The sequence below is a fragment of the Meleagris gallopavo genome, chromosome 14 (genome assembly GCF_905368555.1).
Source record: "Meleagris gallopavo chromosome 14, MGAL_WU_HG_1.1, whole genome shotgun sequence".
NCBI lineage: Eukaryota > Metazoa > Chordata > Aves > Galliformes > Phasianidae > Meleagris > Meleagris gallopavo.
In genome coordinates this window covers 9,325,943-9,349,843 of record NC_139417.1, presented here as the reverse complement: position 1 = coordinate 9,349,843, position 23,901 = coordinate 9,325,943, and the positions used below count along the sequence as shown (strand labels likewise).

Here is a 23,901-nt window from a genome sequence, read left to right as displayed (position 1 = left end):
TTCAAGAGATGTTGTGGACCTCCTGGGATCCCAAATGAGGGTGCTCACAGTCCTGCTCATCCTTCTGTAGCAGAGAGCCCTGCAGATCACTGTTCTGGACTGCTCAAAACCCAGCACTGGCGGTTCAGGAAGATTTGTTTTCTCTTCAGGGCTGTACTACTTCCAGACTGCTCTGTACTGTGGGGTGCTGCCCTCAGAGCCTACTTTGCCCCGGAGGTGGCTGCATCTCACTGATGGGGCAGAGCAGTGGAAGCACTACTAGACTGGGCCACTGTAAAATACTCTTTATCAAAAATGAACATTGCAAAGAGTGCTGTAATTCTTTTGACCCCCTCTCCCTTTTTTTTTTTTTTTTTTTCCCTTGTGAAAATATATCCACTGTTTAATTAATTTTTTTTAATATCTCTCTCTCTCCAGACTTTTTGTTCCAGCCCTGCTGTGGGCGCCGTGGGCTGAGTGACAGCCTAATAACCTGCTCCGAGGCCAGTGGCAGGTGTCCCAGCACCCCTATTGAATGCCACCGTCCAAAAAAAAAAAAAAAAAAAAAGAGGGGAAAAAAAAAAGGAAAAAAATTATCAACAATCTTCCTTCAACAATGATTTATTATTGCCATAATTTGCCTTGGTACAATGAGCCGTGGAGCATATTTCTGCACCCGGCTGACAGGGGTTTGATGGCTCCAGGTTCCTATTTTATTTAGTCTTGAGCCTAATATGATTTGGTTACCCTCCCCACCCAACCTTTTCTCATTTTGTTTTGTTTTCTATGAGCGTGTGTTTCGCATAACCCTGGGCCGGCTGACAGCGCTTGTAAAAACCAGAAGTCGATCTCGCGGTGGCTTTTCACCATTAATCAAGCTGCCTGGAATTGGAAAGTAACACTGACAGGCTTTTATCTTGGCGAGAAGGAGGATGGCAGATGTATTTTATGGTGGATGAGCCTTCACGGCTTCTATTAGACGGGGACTTCAGCGGTACAAGGTGGTGCTTGGGGGGAGCGAGGGGGAGGAACAGCCGGGAGCAGCCTATAGATAAATAGATCCGTCCGTCAGGCGATGCGGAGGTCTCCAGGCGGCCAGCCATTGTAGGTGACAGAAAAGGCAATCAAAGACAAAACAAATCAAAAGGTACATCTTATCAGCAGCAGGCCAGCTGGACTTCCACCGCACTCGGAGGCCCCGCGGAGGGCAGGAGAAATTAATCGTGCTGTCGAGGCCGGAGAAATTGTCGCCGCGCGGGGTCCAAGTTCAGCCAGCGGAGGTGGCCAACGCGCGGGAAGCGGAGAGAGCGCGAGTGCCGCCATCCTGCCGCGCTCCCCCCGGCTCCTGACATGTGCATTCATCGTGCGATGATAGCTCGGCACCTATGATTGGTACCTTTAATAATATAGCCCTCGCTCAGCTGTCAGGCTGAAAGAACAATTTTTCCTCCCGCTTTCCCCTGATGCAAAGATACATCGGTAATGAGAAGGGTGACGGAAAGTGGGAGCGTGGGGAGCCGGGGAAAGTTTGGAGGAACATTAATCACAAAATGAAGCTGGAGGTGATGTTGGGAAAGGAGTGCTGTGAGCCTTGGGCTCTGCCGTGCTCTTCTTTGGGGCCCGAGCTCCTTTCCAGCCCTTAGGAGCAGCCCTGGGGGCCCCTTCATCCCCTACGGCACAGCCCCGTGTGCTGCAGCCCTTGGGTAAAACCAGCACAACTCGTGTGCAGTGGGTTTGCACTGAGTGCAGAGGAGCAGATGGCTCTTTTGCCAAGAAATGACGTTACGAGTCCCAAGAGTTTCACTGCAGCAGAGATCCTGATCTGGGCAATGTGGCAATAGTGCAGGAGCAGGAGGTGATAGTCCCTCTGTACTCGGCTCTAGTGAGGCTGCACCCTAAGTGCTGTGTTCAGCGTTGGGCCCTTCCCTACTAAAAAGGGAGGCCTGGAGCATGTCCAGAGAAGGGTAACAGAGCTGTGAAGGGTCCAGAGCACAAGTCTTTATGGGGAGTGGCTGAGGGAACTGGGGTAGTTCAGTCTGGAGAAGAGGATGCTTGGGGGAGATCTTATCACTGCTTGAAAGGAGGTTGTGGTGAGGTGGGGGTTGGCCTCTTCTCCCAGGTAACAGTGATAGGGTGGGAGGTGATGGCCTTAAGTTGTGCCAGAGGAGGTTCAGTTTGGTTATTAGGAAAAAAAGTTCCTTTCAGAAAGAGTGCTTGGGCACTGGCACAGACTGCCAAGGAGAGTGGTGGAGTCACTGTCCCTGGAGATATTCAAGAACTGTGGAGATGTGGCACTGAAGGTCATAGTTTAGAGAGCTCACAGGCATGGGCTGATGGTTGGACTAGATGATCTTCTTGGTCTTTTGAACACTAATGATTCTATGACTCCAGTTTTGGATCCAGCTGGACCTGGTCCTCGTGCTTTCCTCCTCAGAGCTGTGTGGGAACTACTCCATTTCCCCAAGGAGTTTTGCCTTCCAGGCACAATACCCACCAGTGTGTGACCCATCAGGCTCTCATGGCTTCTGCTGTTTGGAAGATATCTTTGTGTCAGTCCAAATCCCTGAGCCACAGACCATGGCAGCATGGTAATGCTCTGAGCCACTGCTCATGGCTGCACCAGCACCCAGCCCTGCGCCGTAGCATGCGACCCCCAAGGGCTCCTGCACACCCACATATTGTCCCTTCATGGCCTCTCCCCCATCTTCCTTCACATCCCCTGATGCCACCATTTTGAGATCACCTCTCAATCGCACCAGCGCTGGGTCAGGAAGGGAACCCTGGGCGGCGTTTCCCAGTGCTGGGGAGAGCAGCAGGCTTGTATCTGCTGCACTTAAGGATTATGTCTGTTTTAGTTCGAAGGATAAGCAGTGACATCCCCCAGGGTGGCTTTCTCCTGCAGTTTCCAGCAGCTTTCCCAGCTGCCCAGCCCTGTGCTGCGGTTGTTGGTCCCTCCCTCTGACGAAGCCCTTGGGCTCAAATTCTTTAGCATTAGTATTTGGCAGCCATTTTCTTATTCTGTCTATTTGCTCACTTGTACCTACAATTGATCTACTAATCTGCATCTGTTTTTATTTTTACCCTAATAAAAGTGGGGATTATGAGTAAATCTGGATCAAAGGGGTTTGTCTATACAAGCAGAGGGTGCTGGTCTCTGCGGCCCGTCATCCAAAACCCCATAGAATCAGCAGGAAGCAGGGAGGGTTAGGCACTGTGTTGGGAAGGGGGACTTTTGTTCCGTGCAGTTTCCAAAAACTGAATGGTGGTTGCCTTCATTGAGAAGGCAAAAAGCAGACATCCAACCTGGGAACCAACTGAAGTTATTAGGAAGAATTTCTTCTCAGAAAGAGTGGTTGGGCATGGGAACAGGCTGCCCAGGGACTGATGGAGTCACCATCCCTGGAGGTGTTCAAGAACAACAGAGGTGTGACTCTGAGGGATGTGGGCAGTGTTGGTGGTAGGTGGATGGTTGGACTAGGTGGTCTTAGAGGTCTTTTGCAAAGATAATAATGATTGTAAGGGATGACATCATATTTATGGTCACGAAAAAGCTCAGATATGTTGTAGCATGTTCATAGCTCTTGCAGATGAGATCAAGTTGTCCCTTAATCACATCAAAGAAATCAGGTTATGATCTGGCTGCTGTAACACCATTCCACTAAGATGATTATGAGCAATTTGGTCCCGTCTGCAAACATCTTAATGAAATGGGGAACTATTTTAGCAGAGTATAACCCCCAGCTGTAGCCATGAACAAAGCAGTAGCTCATGTTTGGCAGCTGTCACCTGGACTGGATGCAAAGTTTGTGGCCAGTTCCCAGAACTGTCCGTGAGCACTTGGGTCTTTTCTTTTAAAATATATGAAATGTTAAGCAGGCGAAGCTCATGTTTGCTTCTGCACTACAATGCTGGGCAAGAGTGGTTCACTGGAACTGCTGCTTCCTGCCCCGATTCAGAGTCTGTCTGGGTAGAGTATGGCCAGGCAAGATGATCTAAGTGGTCTTTTCCAACCTTACAGTGATTCTGTCATTCTATCAGTGGGCATGGTGGTGATGGGTCGATGGTTGGACCGGGTGATTTTAGTGGTCTCTTCCAACCTTGGCTCATGGCAGGCAATGCCTTGGCCCCCAGCACGCTGGATTTGTGTGTGCCCGTGGTCTTGGAGCGGGATCTAAGCGTGGCACTGCTCTGCAGCTGGAAGGAAATCACAGCTTGTAATATTCAACTGGTTACTATAACCCCCACCCACCCCAGGTTTAATATTAGACCTATTTTTCACGTTGAAACCGAAATAGTACAAAATATGGGCTTGCTGTAATTGTTGTTAGATTATGTGTCACCCTGATAAGATGTAACAAATATTTTCCTACCCAGCAGGGCCTGTTTCCCTGCATGTAATGGATGGAGAAACTTCTCATAGTGTGCAGGCAATCGGTCGTAAAAACTTCGCTTAGAAGATTAATGCAAGAAGTGCAACCTTTGTGGGAAATAGGGGGAAAAAAATTAAAATAATGTTTTGTCTTTTCACATTTAATATTAATACCCAAACTTCCTTGGTGGGCTGTATGCCCCCTCCTGCTTCCAGGGGCAGCTCTGTCAAATAAGTATTTGTTTTTTTTCTTATGATCCTTCATTGGTAGCTGTTGTATGTGGTGTAGTGATTCTTTCAGCAGAACTATTTTTATCAGTAATATGAAAGACTATTTTCATGGGCAAAGCTTTGACACCAATAAGTCAGCCAGGCGTCACTTAATAGGCTAGATAAACATTCGCTCACCATTTAGGGTAGAAGGATTTTCCCTTTATATCACAGCTTTATGTCTTTGGTAGACACTTAATGGCTGTTAAAGATGGCATGCTGGGGGGAGTCCTCCAGAACCAGTGCAGAGGCAGCACAGGGGCTTATTTGTTGTGTAGACATTAGCACAAGCAGAAATGGGAGAGGGGAGATAAACTTTTGCTGTTGAAGGTTTGGAAAGTTGTAGGTTTTTTTTGTTATTTTCCTTCCCTATGTGTAATTAAGGTCTTACTTTCTTGCAAAAGTCCACTCCTTGTTGCCTCAGCAGGTCTTCTGCCACCATGTAAGCAGGGCACCAAACGAACAGGGAATGCGGTGGAGTCACCGTCCCTGGAGACGCGGCACTGAGGGAAGTGATTTAGTGCTATATTTGCTAGCTTTGTTCATTTGGGGTCAGTAAGAGAGAGGTCCTTTCAGGTTTGAAAGCAGGATTGCTCCTTGGCCAAAAATAGTCAGGGATTAACAACAACAAAACAAAAAAATCGTTCATTAAATATCTGTGTCACTGCTGTTTAGTTACAGATGTAGAGAATGGAGTAGAAAGAGTATTTAAAGCACAGAAGATAATTAGGGTTGGCTGGCAGTACTAAAATTCATCTTGAAGAATGGGACAGGTTTTCACAGGACTGTGATAGTAGAATGTGATCAAAACAATATTAAATCCAAATGAACATGAAATGGTTTAAAATCACTGAAGTTTGCAGTAGAGGATGCGAGGTTAGTAACTAAAATGTGTTTTTTCTTATATCACCCACTTATGTTATATAGATTTGTCCAAGATTTCAAACTTTAAAGCGTTTATTCTGAGTGCTGTGAGGCAACTAAAAGTATCTACACATCTTACAAGGAAGGCAACGCGCTTTGTGAAAAAGCAACTGAAGCAAAGTTCATACAAATCTGTGCAGAGCAGAATTTCAAACCTTAATTACCAGGTTAATTTTTCTCACTGTTCTTCTGCTAACTCTCTTGTCCACGTGGACATCATACACTTTTAGCTTGCACTTTTTTTTGATAGTGGTTGATCAAGAAAGTGAGGACTGAACATAGTGGAAAATGTAGCTTATGACAACAGCAGGAATTTGTTTAATCTGCTTTAAGAAAGCCTAAAGAAAAGATAAATTATTTCAGGAGAAACACGTTAGAAGGGCCAAAATATCCAAGAAAGTCCTTAAAAAGGTCTTGTTACCATTTCTTTCCTTTGCTACAGATCTGTTCTTGTGTCACAGACCCATTTTATTCACATTTTGTATTGTGATTCCCATCTTACCTATTTCAATTGTTTCTTTAGGGAAGTCAGGACTCAGGACAAACATATGCAAGCTACCAGTATTCTTGAAATACTTTATTATAAACCACTTCAGACAAACTTTCATTCAAAAAAAAAAGTCATCATCTGTAAAAGGAAACTATCTTAAAAGGATATTCATAAAGAAAATAGACTGTTCTTAAGCATCAGCTTCAGTTAGAGCTCTTCCATAACGAAATCTAAAAACCACTGGTGGTTCAAGAGCTACTCATTTCACAGGTACTCATAAAATGGAGACTAAGATGTTACACAGATATCATAGAGCATCTTATCATTGACAATATAATAGGAAAGCTTGCTATTTAATTCTGCCTGACAAAGCAGTCCAACATTTAAATATTTTTCCAGTCCCAAAAGAGACAAACCATTAACATTTCTTATTTAAGCCAGCCCTGGGTAAGGGTTAACGCCACTTCAAAGCATCTAATGTAAGCTCATTTCATGTACTTCTCTTGTTGATCAGCCAAAATCTTTGCTGAAGACTTGGCATCATAGAAAAGTTCATTTATTTCTTCAATATGCTCCTTCTCAATGCTGTCTTTCCCATTAATCTTGGCAAGCAGGTTAGCTGGGGTCAGTAGCTGCACAGCATACCTGTGATCAAACAAGGTATGGATGAAAAATTACAATTCAGTGGATTCCAGTGAACTGAACAAACGTATGGGTGGGAGACCTATTAGGAAACACATAGCTCTAGTAGTATAAAAAAAAAATCTGTAAGATCCTATAGCTTGTACATCTCTTAAACAAGGCGACAGGAGGATTACTGACCTCTAGTAATGTTAACTCTTAACACAATATTACTGTATGGGAGAGAGTTGTTTCACTTCAAGAGTAAATTATCCTACGGTGTTTTAAGCTCCAGTCATACTTAAAAAGTGTGAGAGAAGAATCAATGGCATTCAACTTACCTTAAAGTTGTCTTGGTACCAATTTCCCCTAAATGATTTAGAGCTTCTTCACTAATATTAATTCCTTCTGTCTGAGCACGAAGTTTTATGATCTGTTGGAATAAATAAGTCAGGTAACAGCCCAAACTATTAGCATGCTACACTACTTAGTTTATTTTCTAGAAACACTGTCAGCTTAGAGATAGGATGTGCTATAAAATGGGATGGTATGAACTTATCCTGTTGTAATTTACCACTAAACTACAAAAGATGTGTGGAATTCTATGTCTTTGAATGGGAAAACATCACGCTGGAAAACCTGACAATCATAAAAGCAGGCTGAAGTAATGTTTTGACTACTTTAGGATGATTTTGCATGGTTAGCAAAGTATATCTACTAATGAGAAGCAGAGTACGAGAACTTACACAAGGAAATTGAAAAAGTACACAGAGAGTAACGATGACAGCTGGAGTCTTGTGGGCAGCTACATCAGTTCCTACAGTGTATTGTTGCTGCTACACAGCAGAGTGTTCCAACAAGCCCTACAAAAAGCTACGCTCTTCCTACCGCAGCTCACAACACACTTTTTATTCCACTGACAATCCAATTGTAAAATAAATCAAAAGTTACTTTCTAAGATTCACCTATTCATGCAAGAAGAAAAAAAATCACTAAGAAGAATCTAATCTTTCAAGAACAGTCCCAGGCTTGTACCAGTTTGCAGATCTGTACAAAGTTGGAGAGCAAGATATCACAATAAGCCTGAGCATATAAAGCTGTAACAGGAGTGGCGCAAGTCTCTCGGTAGTCCGTATTACCAGGCGAGTGATAAGGGGCAGACTGGATAATGATGTTGTGTTGTAGTGCTGAGATAACTCTGCAACTGCAAGCCTCATATAATACAGGTATTTTTCACTTTGGCAGCTTTGTAAACAAGATATCAAGAAGCACTCGTTTAAATTAAAGCCATAAAAATGCGCCAGGGGAGTCAGGGTAGGGAAGGGAGTAAAGAGGGGTTTGAAATAGCAGAAAGTTGTGCTAAGACATTAATACTGAATATCAGAAATATCCCTGCAAATTGCAATTCCAAACTGAAGACTTGTCACATCTCACACATCATCCAGATAGCACCTTTCGTTCAACTACTACTGCTTTATTCTACCCCTGCTAGAAGCAAGACACCTCAAATGCCACTTAGCTCAGAATAACTATTTCTTAAAATTTTGTATCTAGCAACCTGGTAGAACCTCACTGAAGGATCAGGGACCAAGGCAGTAACCCAGAAAATACCGACTAGCAAGCTTACATCAAATAGGAGAAGAAGTGTTTAGCAGGTGAAATAACTAGCACCCTTTGTTCATAATGTGTAACCCCTTCCACCTGATGGCAGGCACACATGGAAGAAGTAGTTATCAGGCTAGAATATGCATATAACAGGGGTTATCCTAGAATCACTGTATGGTTGCAGGAAGGTAACTGTGAGTCTTGATCTCAGCAGAAGCACATGATGGGATTTCCTCTGGTTATGAACTAACTTTCAATAGACACACAATTACTGTGCTGACAAGCAAATCAGTTGTGAGATGTCAAGGCAAGGAGTCCCATATAGAAATACAGTCAATGAAAACTACTAGAATGAAAGAAAATGGGACCAAAAAATAAAGACAGTTATGGACGTCTTTTATTTTTATCATCCCTCCTAAGCTGTATTTAGTTAGAAAGTGAAATGTAATAAATGCCTCCTTCTCCTCCTCTCTTAAAAGTAGTTATTGAAAAGTCCTAATCTAAGGGAAGATGAGATTATTTAACTATGTGGTTGATGGCAGCAAATGTCCAGATCTATTTCTAGCTTTAGAAAAAGCTACTGTAAGCACTGCATTTCCCTCAGCCTTGGGAGGGGTTGGAAGGCATAGCATGGAACCCAACTCTTCTAAGAAATCATCAGTTTAGGAACAAGCTCCTTAATACTATATTATCTGCTGATAACACAGTACACTACACTGCTTTTTGTTAAGCTATTTTTAATTCTCAGTATGTTTTCCTTACTGCACAAAATTCACATACAATACAGAGAAGTTCAGATGAGAGTTTTTAACACCTGCAGACTGAGCAGAAGTCATGCTTGAAAACCTGTTTTGTATACAGACAAAACACAATCATATTATTAAATCTCTGGCCTGCTTCTACTGTTATCTGCATCGTAATGCTTTTAAGTATCCTTTTAGGTACAAAAAAATCATCCTGAGCGTGGTTCACAACAGCCCTATGTGAAAAGCTCCTCAAACTAAATGAAATGAAGCTTTGCCCCTACGTTTATATTCAATAAATGCCTCAGCTTCACCTTGGCACTTATCCAGCAGCCAGAGACTATTATCTCCTGAAAACGCTCTCCTCCATTGACACTATCTCTTAAATAATACAAAGAACTGACATGATAAACTGTAACGTCTTCTGCATTGTGTCACTTCACAGCATTGAGACGCTAATGAGGGGGATCTTTGACACGATGCATCATAATGGCACCTAAGCATTATAATCGATACACGGAACACAGCCATGGCCCCACAGGAAAGGTTTCGGGCATTCAGAAGTGTATCTCTGCAATGTTTACTGTGCTAACGTTTCCAAACTTGTCTAGGAGCACAAAAATCCCTTCACTTGTCCTTTCAGGAAGCAGCCCAAGTAGGTTAAAGCTTTAGTATAGGGGATGGAGGCAGAAATGCAGTGAGTGAAGTTGCATTCCATAATTCCTCATCTCTCATGTAGAGGAACAGGTGAGGTCTGGGATCACAGGTCCCCAGAATGCAACATTCATACCTGCAGGAAAAAGCACTGCCTGCTGGAACCTGCAAACTCTACAGAAAGCACACGCAGGTGAGATGTCACTTTCAGCTCTAGACATGTTTACCAGTAGTTTGTCAGTGCATGGAAATCCAAGATAAAAAACCGTATGCACAATTTTAACTTACTCTAAATGGTTTCTAAAGCAGCACACTTTTAGGAAGTGGTAAACTTTCTGGCACAAACTCTGCTGATTCAAACAGCTCTATAGTAACAGAATATACAGGAATGTAGAAGTTATCCCAAGAAAGTAGAATTCTCATATATTTTTTAGAAGCTCTTAAGATGCTTTGTATACCTGTTTCATTTCCTGAGGCGTATACAACATGGTTCGGATAATCATCACTCTGTCCAGCAGGTCCAGTGGTATTCCATGAGGAGACACTACATCCTCTGTGCCTCTAAAGGAGAGAACAAATGGAAAGGGATCAGATGTTATTCTGAATACAGTGTGTTGATTTGACTAAAATTGGTAGTAATTGACTGTATGTTCACTAATTTACAAGTCTTCTGTATTCCCATAGAGACAATCTCCCCAGGCACTGACAGGAAACATTCTAGCCTGAAGTTCATACTGGGCAGCCTGCAAGAAACAAATATCACAGGAACTTTTAAACATGTCACTCAAAAATAGTCTGAGGTGGTGCTTTTCTTTGTTTTTTTTTCACTGTATCTTACAATGTGGTCTTATCTAATGTTCCAAAGTGTATTGCAGTGAGGAACAAATGATTCTTATTAAGCTGTACAGCAATATCAATGATATGCACTATTAGTCACTGCATGTTCTCTCTTGCTGAACAAGCCATTACTCTGTTCTATACATCCCTGAAAGCCTCCAGCCACTGCAGTATTCGCATTACAGGCCTGCAGTCCAGCAAATTCAGAAGTAGAGATCTGTCTATGAAGGACAAAGCACAGCGTAGACTCTCAACCATTTTTTTTGTTTGGTAAACAGCACCCAATAGCAGAATCTGCAGACACATCTACTCCTGCTTTTTCAAGAAAAGTGAACTGGTGTGAAGTCGAGAATGAAAAATATCCACATTTCATGATACCTATGAAGATAATAGATGTAAAAGGTAAAGTGATGGTAGATAATTTCCAAGTTCAGTACTAGTATTTAGGATCTCAGCTTTGGTCGTGGTTCTCCACGGGAAACAAATCAAAAATCCATGCAATCAACTCGAGCAGATGATGTTCTCTCATGAGGTTAAAGAATCAATTAGCTATGTTATAAAATTAAGTCTCTCCTGACCCTTTTAAGAGATACCAGTAGGCATAGTAGAGCATCACCAACTCTTAAAGATAGTAGTGTGGAGTTAAGACCTTGCTTTTAAGGGATTTAGTTTATCAGTATTAGATACAACTATTATATGGAAAACTTCCTTTCTTAAATCACAGGTTCCTGTCAATTCATGCTAATAGATCTGTTTGTTCTACTTTTACAAGACAGCCTTTTTATTCCTTTGCAGTACTGCAAAGTCCCACCTCATCATTTTTGACAGGCTTATCATCTTAACTTCTAAACAATGCAAACAGAGAAAGATTAATATCAGATGACCCAGTAAGAGTGAAAGGAATAGCTGGTTAAAGAGCTGAATTAATTCAACTTAAAGAGTAGCAACCATTGCTAAAGACATCTTGTTTTGATGTACTTAGATCTAGACCACAAATTAAGAGTAAAACTTGAGGAAGAATTTGAAAGAGGAAAACGCTTTTACAGAAAATGCAAAGAATGCACTGTGTGGGTGCAAAATATTGAAGTGGAAATGGAGCAGAGATTAAAAACAGGAGGTAAGTTGGCGAGGCTGGAGATAAAAAAATCTAGACCACTACAGTAGGAAAGAAAGAAGGACAGTGAGAGGATGAACTGCAATATGCTTCAGCAGTAAAAACAGGAAGTTTAAGCTTTATACAGCAAGGACAACAAACAACAAATTGATTCAGGAGAAAACTACAATAGTATGCATTTCTGGTTCTACAAGAGCTGTGTTGAGATATCTGAAGAGAGAGGGAATTTAAGAGAATTCAGGGAATACAGTTTAGAGAAAAAGAGGGACGTGTCAGTAGAAATAAAAGGAGTTCTAATCTGCTTTAATTCAGTTACTGAGGTACTTAATGTTCTTCTCTTGGTGAAGCCAACAAGCAATTCCTAAGCAGTGATGCACCTCACAACCCACACAGGGTGTTTGCACAGATGTCAGTACCAGAGACAAAAGCTTTCAAACGTTCTAACACTGCTGAGACAGCTCACTCCATGACTTATGGGCTGATGCAAACTGGAAAATTCAACTTTAGACATACCTGATTACACAGTTTCCTCGATTGGATGCAAAGATTACAATGGGAGAAATAGAAGATTCCAGTGCTCGGTGCAGGTATGTGAAACATTCAATATCCAGCATGTGAACCTCATCTACAAACAGTACACCTGGGACCAGCTCTGCGATGCCTTGATCAATGTATTTATTTACCACTTTATTTATTTCTCCTCGAAGTTTGTCTATGAGAACCAAAATAAATTGTTAATTACTCTGCTAGTGAGCAATAGGTTTCTATGAAAGACTTAAAGCAATCAACATATTCCCCTGGAGATGTTCATGGTTTGATCTCTTAATGCCACGGGATAAATCTTGGCAGCACTAAAATTCTGTGGAAGTTTAAACTAAGATTTGAAATTTCAATCCTGTATTGTGGAGACATCTGTGCATCAAAATTTCTCTAAAATGAACTTCCAGCACATAAGTCAGCCAAACGTCAGTTTAAAATGTGAAGTTTAACCAAGTTTCCAAGCATGCGTAAAAAGAACAGTATTGAAAGAATAAAATATTCCTGCTGTATTTCAGCACCGTAGCTTTCTATAAAGATTCTGCCAACATATGGATTTCAAAGCTATGCAAGACGTTACAGATAAACTTAACTTCAGAATAAGCAAAATGACCTCTAGAGTGTAAGCAATATTTCAAAAGAGCACCATTCAAGTTAGGAATTGAAGGCTTATCTAAATTCAGTTACTTAATGAAATATCAATTATTTCAAAGAATAAAAAAGAGAACTGATTTTTCTGTAGATCTTTTTTCCTTCAGACGTGTAAGTAGGAAGAGCAACAGTGCACTTACAGCATCAAGTCAAAGGCAGCTGCTACAGCAGACAAAAGCAAACCAAGGCTGGAGTGCTTAGAGCTTTTTTTCTGCTCCTCAGAAATAGTGCACGGTCACTTCACAAAAGAAAGTAACCTAAGATTTTTTTTCATTTTTGAGGTGTCAGTTTGCAACTTAGCATAGCTCTAGGAAAATATGAGGACTGCTCTGAAAGTAATGACTGTTATTTATTATGCTGGCCCATGACAACAGAGCCAGATGCTGGTGGTATGGCAGTAGAGGCTGAACCTTTTCATAAGTATTCTGTTACATGTTGTTGCCACGTGACAGATGGCAGCAGAGGGACAGTCTGACAAAATGGCATCTGACATGGAAGTGTGCATGAAACAAAGGTGTGGAACTGAATTCCTCCATGTGGCAAAAATGGCACCCATTGATGTTAGCATTTATGGAGACCAAACAGTGGACATGAGCACATTGAGGAGGTGGGTGGTGGATTTCAGCAGTGGGGACAGATCTTTACAAGCTTGGCACACAGACTCTTGTTCCACTGCTGGTGAAAATGCAGAGCTAATTGATTGTGACTGTGTTGAAAAAGAGTGTTTTGTAGCTGAGAATTTGCTTTACCAACTAGTGTTACTGTGCCCTTTGTATCTGTTGCAGTTAGAGGGAAATAAATAGGCATTACTTTTGGAGCAACCTTTCACATACTCTTGAGCAGAAATATTTGGAGAAGGACAGCACTAGGTCTCTGACCTCCTTCTTTCCAAAACATGGATGCAGAATACAGTATATAGCTTAAAACTGTGTGAACCAGTAACGTTTGCAGTGTTTCCAGCTAAATCTGAACATTTTTGAAAAAACATTATTTGTAGGCACTCATCATTATAGATGTCGTATTAATAACCCAATTTTTAATACTTTCTAATTCAGGCAAACATAGGTTATGATGGTCTGAAAACATGATGCAGGGTTCATACCAGTAATTTCAGTTTTCTTAGGCTTCATCAGTTGTCCCATCATAGAGAGGATGTCTTGCCCACCCTAGAAGAAAGTTACAGCAAGTATTAAGTCTTGCAGTGAACACGTACCATGAGAATTTTAAGAACTGGAAATTGGTTAAAGCAGTTCTTTCTTGCAGTTGAACTGACACTTTATTCAGCAGTGGTTGATAACCTGTCAAAGGTCAGGTCGCTTTACCACAGTGGTATTCCAAGCCTAACTGTTTAATTAGCTATTTCCTCTTTCTTTAACCTTGCTCATTTGCACAGTACACAAAAAATGAGGTATCTGCTTTTAAAAATTGTCATAGAGAAGCTCATGAGAGCTGAGAACATCGGGGAACACAGAGTCTTAGGATTATTTGTGTGCATTGTAATTGTTCAACCTGTCAACACAGGAACAATTACGCTGAGTTTTAACACTTTAGAATTCCTTGATATTATCAGGTAAATGATTTTGTTGGAAAAAGGATGTTTATTCTGAAATGTAGTAGCAGGTTAAGGGCTTGTAATATCATAGGGGTGCCAACCTTTAAACACAAATACTGTATTGTCAGTGGCTTTTGTTTATGACAGAGGAGTTTCCTCCTTCCTTGATTTACATTACGATACAGAAAGGGGTAATTCTCCTACTTTCAACTTTTTTATGCAGTGACTTCAGAGCTCTACTGCAAATCACAAGGAAGTTTAATGGGAGGTTATTAAATGTTTCTGAAGGAAGCGGGGAAATTAAGAGAACCGACAGCAAGGTCAAAAACACTCAGTGATCAGACACACGGTCTGATCTTTGGGGTATCCTGCGTGGAGCCAAGAGTTGGACTTGATGATCCTTATGGGTCCATTACAACTCAGGCTATTCTGTAATTTATCATGTACTTGCAATTTCTATTTTACAACCACAAAGCTATAACTAAAGAAATTAATCTGTACTCAACTTTCTACAAATAAAATGATGCAGATCTGGCTGCTGCTACCTCACATCTCTCCTTATGGAGACAAAGGAATAATCTTACCCAGCAGGGGAGAAACCGTGATCAAGCAGGTTTTCCAAGGGCAAGGTGCTTAAATTTATTATTATTATTTTTAAATGTTGGATATTAGGAAAAATTTGTTATCTGAAAGAGTTGTCAAGAGTTGGAACACAGGCTGCCGGGGAAGAGTGGAGTCTCTGTTCCTGGAGGAATTCAAGAAATGTGTAGATGTGGCACTTAGAAATGGGATTTATTGAGCATGGTGGTGATGGGCTGAAAGTTGGACTTGATGACCTCAAGAGGTGTGTAGGAACTGCTGAGTCATGGCCTGAACCATTGATTGAGCACCTGAGGAAAGGACCCAGCTCAGCCCTGGGAGCACAGGTGAAGGCAATTCAGCTGTGTGACAGGACAGGTGGAGCCTGGCTGCATCTCTCTTAGACCTCATTTAAGGGCTGACTGCAGGAGCTCTGGCTGCGGATCCTTCCCTTGTGGAGTTTCCTTTTTGTGTCTAGATCTTTGGAGATGGGTGAGTACTTTTTCTTTGTAACACCTCTCCACTGTGCTAGTCCCTTTGTCATTACGCCTTCTGTATTGCCACTTTCTGATTGTTACAAGAGGTCTTTTCCAACTTTAATGACTTTATCACCTCTTTCTTTGGTCAAGAGGAGCAGTCCACACTGCAGCAGGCCTCCTTGCAGAGAGCAGGGTTAGAATGGCCTTTGAGATACCTCCTGTTTCTCCTATGGCAGTTTCTTTGAGGGTACTTTAGAACAACTCAAAGCTTTCAGTATTCTTCTTGATTGTTCTAGAAACCACCAGAACTATGTACAATATTTTTTCTGTAAAGAATTCATCTGTGTAATTCAATACCTGAGGTCGAGCATTGGCCACATCCAAGTCATGCAGAGTAACATCCTGAATAATTTCTTTTTTCTTGTGCACATCACCCTTTGGCAAAGGAACATACTCTTCAGCTTCAAGGTCAAATTCCGTAGCATAGGTATCACACCTGCCTTGCCTCTGAAGAAAGGCAAAGAAGAGAAACTTAAGTATAGGATTTGTTTTGGTGCCAAAACCTCGAGCGACAAACTTGATAAAGGACTTAATTCACAACTCCAGTCCTGACAAGCTTCTGTCTGACAGTTTGGACATCCCACTCCCTGCTTAGCAACAAGCATACTGTATCTACTAATCAGTGCTCAAAATACCCTATTGAAAAGCACCTGATATTTTGGTGGTAAGAATATTTCGCTCCTCTCTCCCTTTATTTTAACTGTATGCAATTCTTGCTAAAGGACAAATCCAGACGATTAGCTAGAGATTAGGAGAACCGTTCAAGACTCCTTTGTAGGTGGGTGATTTATTATATGATAGAAAATATTATGGTCATCCATTAAACAGCAAGTATCGCTACTTTCCAAATCAGATATGAAAAGAATGCTAACTAATGCAGCATTCCCTTCTACACGTATATATCTTGTGGAGAAAATACCAGAGCGATAAAAGAAAGATTAAATACACTGCACATGTCAGCCTGAAAATGACTAAAGTTGCTTGCTGTTTTTCTTCCCCATCCTTCCTTAAAGATGTCTTGATCTCAGAGAAAAGGAAACTCAACCAGCCAGTACCAGTGATAGCTTCCTTGCCACATGACCTTAATCATGAACCAGATGACCATGTTCTTTCAGTGCAAGAGATATTTTTCTTACTAAGGATAATACTAGGCACTTTTAAAACTTTCACATAACCATTTCATGTCAATTAAGCTTAACAAATGGGAGAGCTCCCTGACAAAGGCAGGGAAGACCTGCAAGAACACATCCACCTGCATAAAAATGCAGAACTTTAACTTTACCTTGACAGCTCCACTGTTTGCTTCAATATAAATAACATCACCTGTTTCCACTCGTTCCTTCTGCAAGCTTTCAAATATGCTTGGGTCCAGCTGCAGACAAACAAACATCACAGTTGGTGAAAACAATTCTGCATTAATGTGGTAATCAACAAAAAGAAGTTTAGACTAAAGCACACTTCCAGCAGGCAAAACTAAACTGCAACTTCCCCCTGTAATACCCTCTAGGATTTTATAAAGCTGTGACACCTGGAGTAGTGGTAGAGGACAACTTAGTCTTTACTGTAAAATCTAAAAGAAGATGCATAAAACTTATTTTCTTACACAAAAAAGAATGTCTGAAGAAAGTGACATTAAGTGCCAAAAACATAATGATACCAGTTACAAAGAGTGCCTTTGTGTAACGTGACAACGTGTTTACACTTAGGATGTGGTGCTTCACTTGCTTTCTAGCAAAACTTTTACAAAAACTGACTACTGCACTGCATTATGCTACTTGATCCTGAGTCTGCATCCTCTGTCAAGCTGCGTGAGGGAAAGCAGACGTGGAATATGTGAGATGCTATTGTTTCCCATAGTATGTATTTATTCATTTTTCCTCTGCATTTTCTTGTTTTCAGTGTGAACAAATGCAAGTTGATACTTAACAACAGAGACAGCTTTCAGCTCTTGTATTCTAACTGACAAGGAAATTAAACAATAAGGACAGAGACAAGAAAATAAAGGGAAAGTGGGGCTGAGCTGGCAACATACCAGCTCAATTTGTAGTTCTCTATCACATATTCACTAAAGCATTTCTCCACGCATAGAAGGAAGAACTGTGGCAGAAAGAACAATTTGTATAGAAGCGGACAAACTTTGCCAAAACTATTCTCAAAAATTCAGTTGAGCATCAGGAAAAACAAAAATGAATAAGCCTTCTTGCTTAATGAATAAGCTGCAGTCATTGTGAGCGTATCAGGTTGTAGCTCAGATTCCTCACTGAGTCTATTTTTTTTTCTGTGAGCTAGCAATGTTGCTGCAAAACTGCAACAGAATCTTTTGCTGGTTAAATCTTTCTTTAAACTTGAACACTCACAAGTGTGTATTGTCAAGCAGAAAAGTAACAGGAGCTGTTAAGTGAGCGATGGAGTTTCCTATTAGTAGGAGAAAAGACCGATATCCAAAAACTAGGAACACCAAAGAGATACAAATACGTGCTCAGGAGTAAGATAACATTGTCTAGCAAAACAGTTTCTTTGCACTGTTGTTGTACCCAGATGGGGATCAAGAATTGGTTAAAAACAGAAGATGCAGATATGACAATTTTAAGGAAATCTGGAGACCCTACCACACGTACCTTCAACTGCTTGGTTCCCTTTGCAGTTTTGAGTCCTATAATTACATGGCTGATTGTTTTGCCATAGCCCCCCATAGGGTTTTCAGTCTCACATGGAGTTAATTCTGTGACTTCTCCTTCATACACCTCCTTAGTCTCTTTAATCCTCAATCCTGGAAGCAATTGTTTGAAATAGTTTAATTACACAAATCAATGGCCAAAAGCACTCAAGAGTCTTCCACGTTAATGCCAACAGATTTTAATATATTGCAAGGGTTTGTTACATTTAACTGGAAATCTTTAATTCCAAAATTTCAAAGATAATTATAGTTCTTCAATATTAAGTGTGAATATTCAACCCATGTCATGAGAGGGAAAGCTGAGCCCAAGTTCTGATCCAAAAAGCAGCTTATTAAGCTCTAAGAAACTATTTTCTTTCTGCTGTTATTATTTGTTCTTTAAGCAAATATCAGTATCCTCTCTCTTTTACCTCCCCTCAAAGAAGGCAGTTGTCTGATTTATGACTTTTCAATAAATATAAACAGTTCATCAAAATTCTGAAACTGAAGATCAGTGACAACAGCACAACTGTGAGTTGTACCCAATTGTTATGCTTTTAGAAAAGAACCATAATGTCAGGATAGATGAGAAACAAAAGTAACTTCAAAAAAACTTTGCTTTTAAGAAAGACAGTGTAGAATATTTTACAGTTATGGGTGAGAGGTGAGCTAGACAAAGTTTAATAGAATCTGTTATAAAGCAAACTTAAAACTGTTTCAAAATAGCGGACAGGGTCGTCCTTACTTCGCTGTTTTTCAGAGAGTTGAGAAAACATTACAATACTCTAAACCAGAACTATTGCAGTGGACTAAAAGTCATTTTAAACTGATTAAATAATACAGAGCTGATGAGTTTTATGTTTAGACTGTGCCAAAGAAAAACCACTATCATCACCACCACAATTATGCAGACGTTTTAACTACATAAAATTTCAAAGAACCCACATCTGAGGAGACTCTATAAAGTATTTTATGAGACACACATGCCATACCAAAAATAATGAATGGGCTGTAACAAGATATAAGGAAATCATCCTGCGCAGTCTGAGGCTATTAGGACTTCATAAAACTTTCCTTGTTCCTTAACTTTTCTTTTTGCTTTGAAATAGATCAGACACTTCACCAGTAATCTTGAGTTGCTGATAGGGAAATAGGAAGGACTGACAAATAAGAGTCTGTCTCCCTCTACTGGACCCAAATTAAGGATGGGAGTTGAAATGTGAGAAATAGTGGGATTTTTCAGACAATGTGGTAATTTCTTGGTAAGACATGTGTTTTCTCTTATGTAACATAACCTGGAAGTTCTACACAAAGTTAATTTCAGAAAATGTTTCAAATGTTTAAGCATACCAAAACATTAAACAAAAAGTAACGAACCTTTGAATTATGAAATTGACCTAGACAAGGCTGCATCACATAGACTACATCTGCAAGGAACATTCAGTAATATGGGATTCTGTACAGTAGAGCTCCCCGTGGTAAGATCTGGACATCTGCAGGCTTGCTTTTCCCTTATTTTTGTTTTTAACATTTCAGTGTAAGTCCTATTCTGCCCCCACAAACTGCAAGCCATTCATGTTTGGGGTATATTTTGCACGGTCCTAAATCACATCTTCATGTTTTATTGTCTGAAAAGAATCAGACTCGAGCAAATTCTGTTCCACAATACAGACCAAAGCTGAATCACCTAAGAGTTTAACAAGATCTGAAAAAAAGTAATCAGTGTTTTGAACTTCCTATTGATTATATTTGATTTAAAATCAATCTTCATGTATCAGCTTAACTCTTAAAAGACCTCCTTAACTTAAACAGAGACATTTCCTAATTGAAACAAATCAGAAGCATGAATCCAGGAAAGAAACTGCAGAATACTTCACGTTTTGGCTCAAAGGTGGACTTAAATAGTGCTTGTTTGATTTACTGGCAGTTACAACTCATAAACAGCACATTGGTTCCCTGTATCTAAGGGGCTATTCCAGTAGTTCTTTTTCACTAGTTAGCTACTGTCACCATCCTGGTAGGCTGCTAATAAGCCCCACAGAGTACTAATCCCTCTTAGCTGAAGTGCTCTTTTTTTAGCATGTACAATTCCATCTTCTCATTTTCCACTTTTTTTTTCTTACGTATTCTAAACAACATTTGGCCATTAGACTACATCAAGCATGTTATTATATGACTTCCAACAGTAAAAATCTGAGAACTCTGATTTGCCTGTTTTCTTATGCAATGATGGGATCAAACCAATCAGTCCCTCTTGCTTCCAAGAACAAAGAAAAAACTGATGTTAACGTCCCTAATTGTTTTTACAATTTGAGCTGTCTAAAGCTCCTCAAAGTAAAATATACAATAAGGGAAACATGATGTATACAGAACCTGCAAGGAAGGCTTCATACCAACCAAGCAGAAAAAAAAAATATATATATATATATATATCGGTGCTAATTGTGTGAGATGACTTTTTTTCTTGCACTCAGCTACAGCTGCACTGTGCATATAAAATCTTTTTTGAGAAGATGTATTCTTTTAAATTATTTATTTGCCAGGCAGGTGATTGAAAATCTAACCAAGATTTAAACACGATTGGAAAACATTCCATGATTAAAAAAAAAAAAAAAAAAACAACAATAGTAGATCCTTTAAAATATTTATTTCATTTTTTACACTGATAAAAATATTCAATAAAGGTGGTGTTATGAAAATGTGACACAGAGTTCAACAGAAAGGAATAAAAGAATTTCCATCTTTCATGAACACCAATATTTGTTTAGAAGTGTCTCTCTGCTGACATTCAGGGAATGCAGAGAACTAACAATGCAGCTGGCTGTTAACCCAAGAGTTAAAATACTGCTATCTCCAGAAATGACAACATGGATGGCAGAAGTTTCATCTGTTGGTTCAAGTTTCCAAATCTCTGACAGGGAACTTCATCACATCAAGGAAATATAGTAGACTACTCAGTCTCTGGCTTCCCTCCCCCAGGCCCTGCCACATTCACGGTAACTAGACCAGAGACTACTGAAAGTTGCTTTCTTATAAAAATGAATGGAATACTTTTACTTGGTTGCAGAACTGAGAGACCTCTTCACCACTCCCAAATACTCAAGTGAAGTCAGAGAGAAAACATAGCACAGAAATCAGGGAAAATTAACTGTTAATAAGTTCAGTTTTTCAGTTAGGTCATCTTTAGGCAATCCTTACACAAACAAGGAACCGCTTTAACTGCATTTATCAGCTGTCAGCAGAGATCATAAGAGAGATTTTAGCTATTTAGCTAGGTTGCGTTGCAAATTTACCCAATTTACATTGACTTTGTAAAAGCACTCTAGAATTGAGGACGATACTGAAAATACTATTTATTATGCTGGCATGGAACTTCCTCTGTGCTCACTGGAATACTAAGCCAGACTAACATTGCCACTTGGGAGTCCCTGAACAAGGCTGCTTGCTCAGCAGGACGAAATCACTGAAGTAAAAAAGGAATGCGTTTTGCTATCTACAAGTATTTCTGCTAATGTAAGAAACTAAAAATAGGTTTTCTTTCAGATTTCTGGAAAGTCAGAGGCGACATCAGGAGATGGAACCTGCTGGAGGACGTGAAGAGATTCCGGGGGAGGAGAGCAAGTAAAAATAACTGCGGGACGCAAGCATTTATGTCCACAAGCATTTATCTCCAGAAAACCTTACTGATTCTATTAAGCGTGGGAGAGAGTCCCCAAATTAAGATCAGTGTTGAAGAAAAGTTCATACCACGATCTGGAAGCCACCATGACCACCAAGATTTTTTTCCTTTTCAGATTACTAGAAAAAAACAATGTAAATCTTGTGTAAATACTAAATTTTCTGTTTTCTGAAACTTACCAATTGCTCGTCTGAAGTTTTCCATCAGAACTTCCGTTTTCTTTATTTCAGTAGAATAGACCTCACTTCCAACCATAGGACAAAAGGGAACTTTACTGCCAAGTTCCTGAGCAATAGCTAAAGCCAAAGCGGTCTTAAAAAGTGAAAAAAAGAAATTAACCGTTTCATTTTTATGAGGATTTTCAGCACAAATTTAACTTTCTTCATCATATCACTTTCACTCTATCAACCACCATGTGAGTATTATAACTACTCTGACATCTCTCACATATAACAAACCTCTCCCACCACAACAAATTAGACATGCATAAGGTGACTTCTACCAAAGACTTACAAACACTATAAAGGAACAATATTGGACATTTGAATTCAACATCTTATATGAAATACCAAAAGGAAAACAACCAAAAAGAATAACTATTTAGGCTATTAGTATAAAATTAACTTCTAAGACTCTTCTTCAGAAACCATACTATGTCTGTGTTTGGCAACCTGTACGAGGTGCTTTTGCACTAATGATGCCTGCACAAACCAGAGGATGCTGCCAGTGTTAATGAGATGGCAAAAATTAAACACAAAGCAGGAAACTGTGTCAATACCTTAGTGGGGAAAAAAAGCCTAACAGAAGATGAAGACAATATGCAACCGCTATTCTAAAATGGTTGTGACAGCATGTTCAATTACAATGAATTTCAGAAAACTTTATTTCTTACAAATAAAGGAAATATGAGGATACCTTGCCAGTTCCAGGAGGTCCTGCCAACAGGACAGCTCTGCCTGCCATCTTCTTGCTTTTGATTAATTCTACTATAACCCCACAAGCCTGCAGGATAAGGGTTTGCACCGTGAACAAGAAGAGTGTTAGAATATATTTAATACCAGCAATACTAGATGTGTTTAGAGCTACTGATTTTCTAGACACTAAAAATAAAGCAGATTTCAATTTTATGCACAGAAAAAGTGAGCTAAGAAAGAAATCACTTCCTACAATCGTTTAAAAAATAAATCAGACGACAGAACTCAAACTAAAGGCGCTGGAATCCTTTCCCCTCGCTGTGCTGCACGCGGGTATCAAGGCTTAAAAACAGAGCAAGGAGTTTCTGCCTTTCAGAAGCACAGAGGAGATGCAGCACCGTGCCGGAGCTGGGCAAGGAACACCAACACCCCGCAGCAGATCGCTGATGTCGGGACGTTTCACAGCCTACAGCAGCTCCGTTCGGAGGCAGCTCTGCAGCTAACGCGGTCAGTCACAGCGGCGGGGACCGCCCCACCGCCTCAGGCGGCATCAGCAGAGGTAAAGACTCGCCCTCGCTGCTGAGAATTATAGGGAGGTAGCGGCGAACTCACGGCCCTGAGGCTCCCCGTCAGCCCGCAGCAGCCCAGGCCGAACCCCTCGCTCACCTCCCGCGCGTTCTCCTGTCCCACCAGCCCGGCCCCCGCCGGCTTGGCGGTGCCGCTCTCGTCCAGCCCCAGCCCTTTAACATGGCTGTGGGCGGCGATGCGCTGGGTCTTCGAAGTGCTTTTCACCTCCTCGATCTTCATGGCGGGCCGCTCCTCTCCCGCACGTCCACCCGCCACACGCGGCCCGCGCGTTACCAAGGCTCCCGGCGCGCGGCCTCCTCTCCCCGCCCCCTCTCGCCATTGGCCCGCATGACGGCGCTCCGGCTGATGATTGGACGCGATGGGTGCCTGTCACCTCCGAGTGTGTGCATATTTTTAGGGGCCGTCTTTGCGCTTCCGTGTGCGCCGCTCTCAGAGGGTCCGGCTGCGCGCGGGCGCTGCGAGGATATGGGCCGGGGCCGAGCCAGGACATCACCTTTGGGTGGGCCTCGCTGTCGTCTTGTCGTTACCGGTGTAGAAGTTTCACGTGCCCACGGCAGCATCTGAGGCTTTAACTTCACCTTTTATACAGTATATCTAAAC

At 41.0% G+C, this 23,901-nt stretch overlaps 1 protein-coding gene across 1 annotated transcript; it reads right to left on the bottom strand.

The window, feature by feature from the left end:
- Window positions 1-6,104: 6,104 nt before the first annotated feature.
- RUVBL1 (RuvB like AAA ATPase 1) lies at window positions 6,105-23,620 on the bottom strand. The gene is made up of 11 exons (XM_003210099.5): window positions 23,380-23,620; window positions 22,715-22,801; window positions 21,979-22,111; window positions 18,083-18,234; window positions 16,747-16,836; window positions 15,762-15,911; window positions 13,897-13,960; window positions 12,120-12,318; window positions 10,114-10,216; window positions 6,995-7,086; window positions 6,105-6,677 (listed from the first exon to the last, which is right to left on the bottom strand). The coding sequence occupies exons 1-11, from the start codon at window positions 23,518-23,520 to the stop codon at window positions 6,518-6,520; spliced, it is 1,371 nt and encodes a 456-aa protein (XP_003210147.1). The 5' UTR covers window positions 23,521-23,620; the 3' UTR covers window positions 6,105-6,517.
- Window positions 23,621-23,901: the final 281 nt, after the last annotated feature.